The following is a 14084-nucleotide window of genomic DNA, read 5'->3' as shown; positions in this document are numbered from 1 at the left end:
ACCAACATCAGCATAGAAACCACCTACCGCACAAACATCGATGCTCACCTATAAACGGTCACGCTGGTATGTGTGGTGTATGCTGATTCTCTCGCATCGGGAGAGGATCGCTCGTTCTCCGAATGTATCGCTCCAGGGCGAACGGAGTGGTATACGTACACAGTACAAGACTAAGATGGCCGACTTTATTTGATCAAAAACAATCGCGAAGTGCGGACGCAAAGTCGAGTGCGATCCTCGAGACTGCCACCAGCAGAAGAAATACCACCCAAGTGGAGAGAGCAACTCGTACTCTAGTGTAGAACACCGAACCGACCACTGCTACGGGCTAAAGCTCTTGTTTGTCGTGCGAATTGTTGGTAACTTTCGTGAGATTCTTTGGCTTTGATTGGTTTCGATCAGGATCAACTGGTGATCGAATGTGTTTAGCCTGGAAGTGATTCTGTTTATTTTTGTTCGGATTCACACAAAAAAATAACAAATAACAATTCAACAGTTGTGTGGTGTTTGCTTGCCAATACTGTGTGGTAACGCAACCGTGCTTTCAATTGATGTTGGCCAGTTTGAACGCCTTCCCTTATCATACACGGATTAAGAGCACTGAAGTAGGAAGAAAAATGATAATGCTATGATCTGTAATTTTGGCACAGTGATCTAACAGTGTAGGTCTCATTTTCTGGACAGGCTCAATAGAGCCCTATCTAAGGAACGATTTGTTTCGTAGAATTCTGCGAGACCAGATGCTGATCGATGTTTTTTTTTTCTGAAGAAAAACAAACCCAACTCAGGCAGTGTGAAATGATAAATAACGAAGGGCGGAAAGAAGCTTGCAGTGGAAGAGTGTAAAAATCTATGTGACGAAGGGAAAATATCCAAACTAGATATAATGTTAAAACCGGAGTGTGTGGGAGTTTCAGTTCGATATTTTCTCATCTACTGATCTATGCTAGCGTCGTTAGAAAGAGGATAATGATCAGTAGAAGCGGCCCGTAGCCTCGACATGTTTATGATAATCGTGAAAAGAGAAGCTTAGGTAAATGAAGGAAAAAAACCGAGAGTGACAAAACTCCTGTAGAAGATGGAGAATCCGATCGATCGAATGTAGTTAAGTAAAAAAAATCGAAAAAAATATTTTGAAAGTGAACCATCGTACCAATTTTGTATATCACCCAAGAGTACAGAGCCGGAAGATCAAACAACGAAAGAATAGTGTAATCGTGAAAAAAAATAAACAAACATGGTAGTGCCCACGATGGATAGCCTACCACGAGTACCTGACACCCACGGGGATACCGTGGACGAAAAAGTCTTCTCCGACCTCTACATTAGGACTAGCTGGTTCGATGCCTCGATCGCATTGGATCAAATCGAAAAGGTGAGGTTTTTTTCCTTTTGACTTTAATAGGGAATTTTGTTTGGTTATTTTGATACTAAAAAAATCACTGGTTTTGTGCATGGTTGGATTATATTTCAAATTGTTTCATCCATAGTAAAATCATAGGTGTCATTTCTGTTGCATAAATATGTAACATAAATAAAGTAAATACATTTAATTTTGACCATTTTTTTTGTTCAATTTTAAACCTGTGTTTCTGCAAATACATTTACACTCTCTGCAAAAATGAAACTTACCCTTGACAAAAATTCAACCATGCCGTAATTTCTAATTAATAAATATTGTGTTTGTTTCGATATGAACTTCAGCTAGATTAGCTGAGAAGTTAATAATATGATTCATTTCTACTTGCTTTGAGATGTAAATTCAAGTGAAATTGCAACGCTTCTTTTATGTGCATCTACAGAGACGTAGATTGATTAGTTGAATTCCGGATATTTCGATAGAGTGTAAGATTTTCATTCTGTATTTCAATTGAGTTCGAATTTTCCACACCAAAAGTTTTGCATTAGGTTGGGATTTTTCGTTGTTCGAGGTACAGAATCGGGATGAAATTCGTACCAAAAATACTGGCCGGAGTTTAGTTGTTTTTGGTTTTTGACAGTTTATCGGATTTCTATTGCTAGCTTAAGGTCTGTGTGATGTTTCGGAACAATAGTCTACACACATAGAAAAAATCGTATAAGTTTAACAGTTCTGAGACCGACATATTCTGATTCAAATGAAAAAAAAAATGAAAAAACTCCGGAAACATGTAAAATTACACTCTTGCTTGAAAAGTGGGGCATGTTTGATATGTGTTCAAATCATTCTTGTAAAATTAAGTCACTTCACGAATTAGGCTCTTATGAAGTGTGCCAGATGTGGATTTGCGTCATCTGTAAATTTCATAATTTTTTGCTGTGTGTGTTTCATGACATCATACGGTTTTAAAATAGTTACATTTCTAAGTTCTCGTTTGTCTATAATTCCATGAGCCACAACATGATTTCTATTGATTGATAAATGTGATTGCCAATGATATGAAAGATTGTTTTGCATTGCTTTGACAAAACTATATCGGAATATCGGAGTGCATATATTTCTTTCCCTGAACAATAACTGTACGTGGAACACTATTTATAAACATAAATACTATTGATGGAACGTTTCTATGAGTATCTTTTTCATGAAATAAGCCAGAGAAATTTGATTGTGCCGAAATGACTCGTTCATTTCTGTTAGGAATAAACGGTGTTGCCACGAAAATTGACCCAAGTTGGCGGTTCAATGCGTAGGGCACTGGTCATACAAGTCAATTGTCGTATGTTCGAGTCCCGACCTGGAAGGATTCTTAAAATCGTTGCACCATTCACGCAATGGTTCTGTGTACGCTATGAATGGACTGTAAAATATGTTGAAACAGAAGGTCAAATTCCACAAAAGGAATGTAGAACCTAGGATTTAAATTTTACCATTTGAGTGCGCAATAGAGACTTAGTTTAACAAATTCATGATTGTAACCAACAACCCAAGCATTTTATCTTCCATTCATTTCCGTAAAAAAATTTTCCATAAATTTTCAAACCGTTTCAAAGTTAAGTCATCGAAAAAATAAATTTTTTTTTGACTCTACTTCAAGTAAATACAACGCTTTTTTTATTTCGTGAGCTAGTAAAATTTACCTTCTGAAGAACCATCGCCCTGAAGAACCATCGCCCTGAAGAACCATAAGCCCTGATTTAAAGAAAAAATATGTTACCATGTGCAAATAAGTTTAATCGTCGGATAGGATCGGATCATTCCGATGACAGGGCAAATCGTCTCACTCACCGTTTCGTCAATCTGTCCCGCCTGAATTCAATGTTTGCATTAAATGGATTCAAACATTACAGGAAAACTTGCTATCTCTGGCGAATGGCAACTATACAGTTTATATTTTCAGTTTCTTATATTCCAAAAACATTTTTAGATCTTAGATCTCCATTGTTGAAGATGCAATATTACCCTCCAAATTTTTCGAGTATTTCACGGATTAGGACGAATCTCGAAAAATCCGTAAAAACAACGAGACGAAAAGCAAAATATCCTTAGAATTAATGTTTCATTGTTCAAACATAGTTCGAAGTAATCTTTAAAATTCCATTTAATTTGCTGTAACAAAGAACACTCCTCGTATATAACAGAATTTTACGAGCAATTTGAAAATTACTTGACTTGAAACTTAATGGGCGAGTGGAACTTGAATGGGAAGTCTTTCGATCATCAAGTAAGTCGAATGAATCACAGTCACTAGCTTGTAAAAGCGGCAAGTGAAAATGACGTTAAAGATATGAAACACTTAATCGGTCATGACGTAAAATTCAGTTATTTTCATTTTCACGTAATTGTTCTTTTAGGAAAAAAGAACTTTACTTTTTTCCTGAAAGAACAATTACGTGAAAATGCAACTAGCTGAATTTTAAAATCAATGAGTTACACGCAATGCAAATAGTAAAGTAAATCGAAATTCAGAGCTTAAGCCACATAATTTAGTTGAAATGTCAAGACTGTTGACCATCTCGCGAATGATTTCAACTTTTAGTTATAATTTGACAGTCGAGCAGTTATTTTGTTTTTTGTTTGATAGTTATTTCCCGGCACTGGAAAAAAAACATGCAAAAAATTCTGATTTCAGACGTTTAGTAAAAATTTCCTTTGTGTTCTATCCCATGTAGCAAACATTGTTCTTGTATTGTATTTCTTAACTCTTCCCGCAACGATTGCGCTTTTCCGCACTTTGCTTGTATGATGTGCAAGAAGTTTCTTGTTTGATATGTTTCACAGCAGTAATATTTGCTGAGAGAAAACTGGATATGAAACTGTTCAAATGAACATATTGCACAGTCAGTTAATAAAACCGATCTGGAACATAATCCTTTCAAGTTTTTGAGTTGGTTTCACAAGCAGTAATATGAATGATTTTCTTATTTGTAACAAAAACACGTGGAATCACTTGTCTAACATATCCAACAAAAATTACCGTACAGTAGCAATTGTGAAACATGTCAATTTTAACAAGTTTTAATTGCTACTTTGGATATTCGGTAAACTCAAAAACTCATTGAAAATGTTCGAAATATCAGATTTCAACCAAAAGTTCAAGTCTTTCGCGCAGTAGTTCATGGCCTAAAAATATCAGAAGCCCTAATTCAAACTGTTGTTTCACGAATCAAAGAATCGAGTAAAAAACGAAATTGTTGTAGTCGATTGCAATGCTTCGTTGAAATGAGGCTGCGAAACAAATTGCATGTTAGCCAAGAAAAATAGGTTCTGTTCAAAAATTGCTTTAAATTGAAGTAAGAATTGACACCTTACCAAATCACAAACTATCATTCTTGCAGCACGTACATATGTGTTATGAGAAATTTATAATTATCTGACTCGCGTTCTTCTGCCAGTCCGATGGGCGACAAAAATTGACTGTCATGGAAAACTTCAAATTGCCATAAACCATACGGAAGATTATCAACCTATCAACCGTCAAGGGTAGTCGAAAAATGTCCAATTCGAGCCAAACAGTCATAAGTGAACGGCGGGAAGTGCAGGGCTTGCTGGGCCAGGACGACCGCCCAGAGAGATAGAGAGACTCTTGACCTATTTGCAGAAAAGCAAAACGATCAGCGAGCAATAGTGAATGCCACACACAGTGAATGGCATTTGCTTTATTTTAATTCTTTTTCCTTCACTTTTCGCTATACTCAGAGCTGCTTTCTACATAGCTCTTTCCGTTTCTTTCCTTCGGAATTCTCAGTGAGAGGTTTCAGCAGCAGCAGCAACAGTGAACAGGATGACAGAGACAGGGGCTGGCTAGGGTAAATAAGGAACAGAAAAATGCTTCCACTCACAACCCGCACAGGCTCCCCCCAGCAGTGTTTCCGAGTATGAATTCCAGCCGTGCAAGTTTGCAGTTCTCGAATGCAAACTGATTTAGGGAAAAGTCACGTAATCATGCCAGTGAGAAACAAAACAAACAGACGGCAGTGGTGTTTAAATTTTTTGTGGTTTCCCACCGGGTAGAACAATGCGAGTTGAGGTTTTGTTTTTTTTTTCGAGAAAGAATTGACTCGAAATAAAAATTTAAGTAAAGTCAGACGAATTTTTAGACCACCCCGAATTAGTAGGCCGTTCAAAGTACTGTCATGTCATTGTCAATAAAGCTTTATCAGATTGCAACAGGTTTAATGCCAGAATCATAGTACTGTGGCTACGCAAGATTACATTGTTATGCGGTATGAACGAAGATAGCTTGAATGAATGAATTTTGCGCTCAGGAACATGAATGAATGACACCGTTCGGAACAACTATCATTTCGCTGTATGCTCAAGTGGTCACAGAACAAGCGGATTCAACAGTCAAGTATATCCGACCTGAATATGACCTGTTTTGTATTACAGTGTAGTTTGAACAGTTGTAGTATTATATTTTGAAAAGCGGGCATGCTTTTCAGAAAATATTTCCGTGACGGTCAACATCGCAGATCCGTTAACCACAGATGGCAGTTCACCTGTCAGCTTCGCGATTCAGATTGCATGGGCAAGTGTTGCGTCCGAACGGATCCGTGGTGATATTATTCAAGACATTAAGTGCTTCCCTTTTCCTCCATGTTCAACTGATAATCGCCTGGCTCAACGAAACAATAGAGTTCCAGCGGCAACATTTCAATCTAGTATACCGTCTGAAGAACGTGAGCCGGGTTCCGAATGCGGTGGATGATTTAAAATGGATGACAATAGCGCTGAAAAGTCTTGCACCGTAGCTCGACAGGAAAGCTGTGCAAGCAGAACTGAAAATTGGTTTGGGCGAGGTTGAAATGATCAATTCTTTGGCCATTACGCTTTGTGTGCCGCCGTCGAAACGTTCCGTCCAATATCGCTGGAAAGACTTCAGACATCGAGTCCTGAGTGGACCTCCTAAGAAGACAATCATGAACTTGTTACCACCCACGGATGTTGCTAGTTATTAACTTTTGACAGTAGTAGGATTAAGTGCGCTCTTCCAACCCATGAACTATTGATCCCTTATAGGTTGCAACACCTCAGAAAGTGCTAATCGTTCGGAGTTAGCTGTCCAACGTCAATCAACATCTTCGCATGCAAAGACCGCCTTTTCAGCTGACAATCAACGACCGCATCTTTTCCCGCGAAGGTGCCGATTTTCGTAGACCTCGTTCCTGCTCGAAGTAATGTGTAGCACGCCGGGTGGTCTCTTGCCAGGCCACGTCGTTCGCTGTTGCGCATTTGCACATTTCGCGTTTTCGACATTTGTGATTTCTCCAAACCTCCGCGCGGCGACGGACGGCGCAGGTAATTCAGGTAGCAACTACGAGGCGAAACTTGTTTTTTCTTTTCTTTGCCGAAATTGAACTGCCTCGCGGGATTGGTCGTTGGAAGGGAATTACATTCAACAGTATATTTATTCAGCTCGTAATTGGACCGTGAAACGAAATCACTAGCGGGATCGTTGGCACAATTCCTCGGGTTGGAATGGCTGAACGAAAACGTCTGAATCATCAGCGGCAAGCCTCGATCGACTGACCGTTCAACAGCAGTGTGAAGGAGAAAATCCTACGACGACAGTGTCGACCGTGACTGATAGAGCGGTCACAAAACAATTCTTCTGATTCCTTCAGTTCTCGACCTTCTCCCGAGAGGCTACTATTCAGCTGATGGTCGTCCCATCAACCGTTTGTTTCGCCTTACATTTTTCTTTTCCATTTCGTTTTCCCTCATGTTTGTTGTTCAGCGCTTTACTCCGTCTTTTATCTGTCTGCTTCGCCCGATATTTCTACCCCGTACCCTCGGATCAATTGGAGACGATTGAGTTGTAATGGCTAATGGAATAATATCTCCGCTGGACTCGTATTGAGTTGGCTTGGGTGAAATGATGCTGTGATGATTTTGTAGATGAAGGGAGAACGATGATGATCATGACGTCTTCACTATAGAGAAACGGATTGAAGTGAACCGACGGCTATCCCGTTTCTGATGTTGTTGTTGTTGTTGTTGATACTGATGACGGCATTCAGAAGAGTATCGGTCGAACATTCCTCTAATGTGGTTCGGAAAAATTCCTACTGAATGCAGTGTTGCGAGATTAGGTTCGGCACAGTACAAAATATTAGAAAATAATTACAAAGGAGTTTTTATGCTGCCAGAAATCTATAGTAGAACTGTTTTTCCATTTAATGTGGTATGGAGAATTTTTGAATATTCGTTTAAAGTAGTAAGTTAGTATATAAGTTCCTTTTCTCCATTACACAATACAAGTAGGTTTAGAATTCTCCCTACACAAAAATCTCAGAATTGCGGAAGCAAATAATGTCTTCATGGTAATAACCAAATCATATATAGAATAGGACTGAAAAGTCACCACTTGTGGCTGAACACCCAATTTAAATCTTAATAATTTAATTTTAACTCATATTCCAATGAATAGTGATTTAAATAAAAATCATACATAATGAACACTTACTGCTCTGAGCGGTTTTTTTTAATTCATATTTCATATCATTTTTGGTAATAATTCAAGAGAAAAAAGAATTCGGATTATAGTTGTTGTATTATCATACAATTACAGTATTTTTCACATGTTTAAAGAATTTACTTGTTTTTTTTTTGTATTGACAGAGCTTTTTAGATTTTTTTTACATTTGTACATTGTGTTTTGTAATCACTTTACTCTTGCAGAAATTAATAATCAAACTATTCATTATTACAGCTGAGTGGTTCGTATTTTGTTGTTCCATATCAGCTTTACAGTATGATGCAGGACTGGTAGGTCTTTAATAGCAATTGTATAAGTAAAGTAAAGTAAATATACGACATTGTTTTGATGCTTGTTGATTACTTGAGCGAAACTTACAACAATTCTGGCTTTAATCGAAAAAAAACCAAAAGTAAATCCTAACAGTTGGATTGCACAGATAAAAATATTTTGTGAATTTACATCTATTTTCATGCACATATTTGGAGCAGGCAATTAAACAGTTACATTACAATTCTGTAGGTTTTAATGTACTTTAATCACAAAACTAATCGTTAATTGAAAGATACAGTTATATTCATTGAAAATTCAATGCAATCCAATTTAGTTTTGCATCGATGAAGGTTTTCAATCGAAATTTTGATTCAACCCATAGGGTAACAGAGGTATTTTGGCCACTTCATATATTTTGGCCTACCTAACAAACTTTATCGATTTTATCGGATTTTATCCATGTTAAGTAACCCATGTTGCATCAATTTGATGCCTATCATATTAAATTACCTTGTGCGGAAGGGTTTTTCAAAGATATCACAACATTTGGTGGATATTTGTACAAAGTGGGCCAAAATAAAATCAATCCTAAAGTGGGCCAAAATACCTCTGTTACCCTATCTATTCCATGTTACTATTAATTTACATGTTGTGTAAATTTCATTATTTCTTTCTGTGTGGAGACCGAAATGTTAAAATTTGCGATAGTTATTTATTCATTATTTTGACTGCCTTGATGTAAGATTTCACATCACTGACTATTGAAATAACAAAATATAGAGTATACTGATAATTATTAAGAAAGTCAGAAGACTATGAAAATCTCTAAAACTTAGCTGGATTGTTTTTTACTTAGTGCATTAGCTTTTGCAACTCTTAAATGCTTCTTTCTCAGTGTAAATACAATGCTTACACCGTCTGAGCCGTTTTGTTTTCGGTCGCTGGTTTATTAGAACTTTGCGGAACTTTTTCTTCGGTTATGAAACCATGATGTTGGAGAAGTACTGGACTACTCTTGAAGAAGACTGTTTTGATGAATAAAGTTGAGTTTTGCAAAAACTGTGTTTTCTAAGTTAGTCCCTGAACTTATTCAGTTGTCTTGTTGAACAGTAATTCCAAATCCTTTTTTCCCCTGAATAAAATTACTTGAAAGGCTGAGCTCATAATCTCATAAGACTTTTTATGACCGGTACCATATTTTAATATTACTCTCTCAGTTCCAGTTCAGTTAGAAACGCGGCACCCACTTTGACAACAGTTTCCTCATAGATAAATGTTCATGCAAAATAGTGTACACACTACCATATAATATCGTTTAGATGTCAGCTATTTTACACAATTTTGATGCACGGTTTTTAAAAATTGTGACAGTCACAGTTTTTCATGGTCTCCGGTTTCATTGCCTTAGCAGTGTTCAGCAAAACAACTCACGAAATTGTTTCGAATCTATCGTATTGACAATAACTGTAGCTCGTGGACCAAACACCAGAATGTCATGGAATTCTGACAGTTGTCTTTTGAAGGTTGGCACTCATTTTATTGACAACACCATCTATGCTCGGGACTTATTGATTCACGTATTACAACATCACTTGTATGATTGAAGCAAAGATTTCATGGTTAAGTAAGAAGATTGACCTACATTTCATACACAATCATTCACTGATGTGTATTGGTGGTATTGTGACATATGTACTGATTTTTATTCAAATGAATTAGGGAATCCGCTTCCCATACCCATTTCAGTAATCTCTCTCACACACATACAGAGAGTGCATAAGAACGAAAGACAAGCGGCGGCACGTTCATGCTGAATTACTCCGCTAAATAATGATCATGATCATAAATTTACAGCATATACGGACAGTCGGGTGACGTTTGACTCTTACCCTGCTCGGAGGAGAGGAGATCTGTACTCCGTACACGCATACCGAGTGGCCGACGTTCCCGCCGGCCTCGGCCCCAAATTGGTCGACACTAATAAACACATAACCGAAGAAAAAGTAAACATAAATTTCCGCAAAGTTCAAATAAACCAACGACCGAAAACAAAACGGTTCAGACGGTGTAAGCATGGGCCCGGGATGTGTGTGTGTGTGTAAACGCAGAGGAGACCAGAAGCGACGGGGACGTAAAATTAAACAACCACGCAGTAAACGAAAACATATTTGAGATTGAGAAATCCGGTAGCAATTTATGAGATGGCAGAATTTAGATAACATAAATGACTTTTTTTTGTCTTCGTGCTTCAATCGTTTTTTTTTTGCATACGTTTCTCTTCCCAATCGATATCGAAGAACGCATACAGAGAAATATGAAATATACGGTTATTTTGACTGAGACATAGTGGACGGTAGTAGTTTGTCAATGTTATGTGAACGCACAGCACATCGGAGGACCTCCAACATCAAAGTGGAATCTCGGAAGCTTGAAAGGTTTGCCGCATGATCGGCGACGCAAAACTTGCTGACGTCGACGTTCAAATAATATTATTCTTGCCCGCTGCCAGTAGTAGTAATCTGAACCTGATGCTGATTACATCTCGGTTTTTGCACAGGCGATGCGATTCTTGATGAAGGTCCTTGCCTGGAAAAAGAATTGAAAATTCATAGCTTGGACTCATTAGGCGGATTAACAACCATAATCTTGGCACTTATTTGAAGATAATACCCTACAAATGAGCCCGGATTGTAATTTCAGAGCAAGAAACAATTGATCCCCATTGCCACGAATATGAAGTAGAGCTTAGTAGATGGGAGTAAAGATAAATATCATGTGCCACGTGTCTGTTCAGCATCGAAATGGATAGAACCGACAATCGAAATATTTTCAACGGATAACAATGCCCATTTTATCCAGTTCGATTCCCGCATGCACTCAGTGTGCAACTATCAATCAGGTCACCATAGAATGTCATACTGGCGCTACGTCGATTATGCCTGTCTCCTTGTGCGGGACCGCACAGACTCAAGCGAACTGTCAAAAGTGCACGTACGTCCGGCCCTGCCCGGCCCGGTCCGCTCCGCTTCACTCGCACATATTTGCGCTCGATCGTACACCACCACCTTCGTTGCCACTCGCCGTCGTCGCTTCCTGGGCGCTGAAAAAGGTCAGTGATCGTCACTTCGATTGCAGGCACTTAATTCCACACGCAAACCCGCAAACTGTGTGACTTCTACTGTCAGCAACAAAAACGCGACAGAGGAAGCCTCTGTCGGTCTGCGGCTTGACGACAATAGCGACTGTAATAGAAATGAATGGACTATAATTAAAATAAATATTTATTATGTAATTATTCAGATCTTTACGTTGGTTCGGTAGAATAGACAGGGATGAATCTCGGTACAGCTGCGTGAAGAGGAAAGTATTTACCGGAGGTACTCCGGAGACAGCGTACGGGAAGAAGTCTACCGCACAGCGAGACAACAACAACAACAACGCACAGATGAAGCGAAACTGAATGACGGTGGAGCAAACGACTCCCCAGAGAAAGAACAAGAAGAATATGTTTGGTTTATATTAATATTGCTTATATTATTATTGTTATTACACTACATAGTCGTAGAGCGGGACTTCCTCTCGCGAGGTGACTGTACACCCCGTGCTGCCAAGCGCTTACCGCAGTGCCGCACTCGGCACGCTACCCATATTTGGCACAGTGGACCACCCCGATTCATGATTCCTTAGTTCTGAATGTACAACAATAATAAAGACATTTTCCGTTGCATTTGTGAGTGAGAGATTGGGTGAGAGGAGCGAAAAAAACAACCCAGTACAGGCATGCATGGAACTGACCATGTGTATGTGTTTGTGATGTCCGGTCGGTCTCGGAGGCTCTCCCTCTCCCAAGTTTTGCGATCAACCTCGATCCTCTGTCACTGGTGGTAGTGGTGTCGATCGTACACGTTACGTTTACTGTCATACTCACTCTCCTACTCTCCGTAAAATCCAGTCCGTAGTGTGACGCGCGACGCATGCGGAGGATCAACAGGGTGCACGCAGCGGCAACAGTACCGATGCGGTAGGTCTAAATATCAGATTAAACAATTCCACATATCCGCGCTTGGCCGTAAAAAGACGAAACGAAGGAAAAAATCTACTATTCAACTTTATTAGCGGCGGAAAACGTCCACCGTGGGGTGAGGGGATACACCGCCACAAGAACTATAAATTATACGATATTTTCGTATTATTAATCAATGGTTACCAATTTTCTTCGTTTGCGGGTGTGCCATACCTGGGCGATTGGACTCGATGAGCTATAAATTACCCGAAGCCTAGGGCCAGATTTGCGTTCGGAGGTTTGACACCTTTGCAGGTTTGACACCGCGCCGGATCGTTATATAATATGTTACCGGTTAGAGCAGCAAATTTTACAGTTAAACACTTGTTCGAGCTTCAGACTGGTAACTGGTGCCATGCGAACTGAAAGAAATCCCGCAATCCCGAAAAGTGCCTTTTAGCGAATGGTTCAAGCAGGCTTGCAAAATCCCGTCGTCTCTACCGGATAAAATAAACACTACACGAGCTTATCGCGTCTACTCTTCATCCACATATTCTCAATGGTGGATTCGCGTCCCGTCACCCAGATCTCCGGAACGGCAAGTGAGGCGCATACTCTGCTGGTTCCGTCCCCGGATCCGGTTGACCTTGACATTTTTCCTCTTTCCGCTTCAAAATTCAAAGGAGGACAACCTGTGTGCTGTCGTTCCCCGTAGAAACAAAATATGCGACGAAGATATGCTGAACAATACGCATTTCACCGTCTTCGCCATTCATTGACGAGGCAAGCACGGGATGCTGTGAGATGCTGTCAGTTTAATTGGTAACCTTAATACAAATTCGTTCGCAGTGTGGCGCCCGTCTCAGCTGCTTACGTATCCGCTAACAAGTGGAGTATGCAATTCTGTTCGAAACATACCCCGTAGTACAAACCGGACTGGTTACAAATCGCGATGTGAGTCGATTTCTCAATCAACTGCAGTCTGTCCGGTAGTTTGTTGTCGTGTGTTCTCGCAAAACCTAACCCGCAAATGATCGATCGTGATTGCCGTGGCTTTTGTTACCAGACCAGTGCCGGTCGATTTGAATTTCCGAATGGCGAGAGGATTGCAAGTATGTGCCTTGCGCGGCTCTCGTTTCTAAAGAAGTCATTATTGTAGCGTTCGAAGTGCAGTGGAAAAAAGCAACGCCGAAGGTAGAAGGGATTGGAAAGGAAAATAACAATAAAAAATACGGCAAAAAGTTTCCGGGAATCTGCGGTGGAAGCTAGGATATCGAGGAAGAGAAACTATGATTTCTTAATTTAGATCGAGGCGAATTGAGTAAATTGAGGCGCTCGCTCGGTGTACGAACGAATGGAAGGAAAAGAACAACAACAACAAAAAACACTATAATAACAGATTTATTATTATTCACTGCTTGGGTGAACCTTTTATTTCGCCTCTTTTTTTCCTATCGCTATCTCTCCGAACAAAGCCAATGGGGATAGCCACAAAGACGATCCGCGACTATGGTGGAAGAAGCCTGGTATAAAAGACAACAAAAACGGTTCAAAACAAACCAAACATCTTAATTATGTTTTATTTCTTCTTTCGTCGTACTGTCCGTATTTCGTAGTGACAATTCAAGTCGGCCCAACACTCCCGCGGTGGTCGGCTAGTTTAGCGGCCGTCTTTCGTGGTTTGAACTACTTTGGCAGTGGTTTGATGCAAGATTTGGCCGTTGCAAATTCAGTGACGATACTTCGAGGTCTAAGTGAATCGTTTGAGTGAAATCCTTTAAACTTAAATTCCTTTCCTTAGTCGAGCCACGATATCAATTTGCTAATTACTCGGCCAACAATCGAAGGAAGTTGGTAATACTTCGGGTATTGCGACAAGAACATTCGAAATGAATGCACCCATTTTC

At 39.6% G+C, this 14084-nt stretch overlaps 1 protein-coding gene across 1 annotated transcript in view; it reads left to right on the top strand.

Moving 5' to 3' along the window:
* The first annotated feature begins 202 nt into the window (after positions 1–202).
* The window catches only part of LOC131435636 (protein patched), a 60199-nt gene continuing 46317 nt past the window's right edge, over positions 203–14084 (top strand). Inside the window, exon 1 of the mRNA XM_058603731.1 lies at positions 203–1375. Coding sequence (XP_058459714.1) covers positions 1238–1375 — 138 coding nt within the window. The 5' untranslated portion in view covers positions 203–1237. The remainder of the gene's footprint in view (positions 1376–14084) is intronic.

The sequence above is a fragment of the Malaya genurostris genome, chromosome 3 (genome assembly GCF_030247185.1).
Source record: "Malaya genurostris strain Urasoe2022 chromosome 3, Malgen_1.1, whole genome shotgun sequence".
In the NCBI taxonomy this organism is placed as follows: Eukaryota; Metazoa; Arthropoda; class Insecta; order Diptera; family Culicidae; genus Malaya; species Malaya genurostris.
Note: the sequence above shows the minus strand (reverse complement) of the source record. Positions and strands in the feature narration are given on the sequence as shown.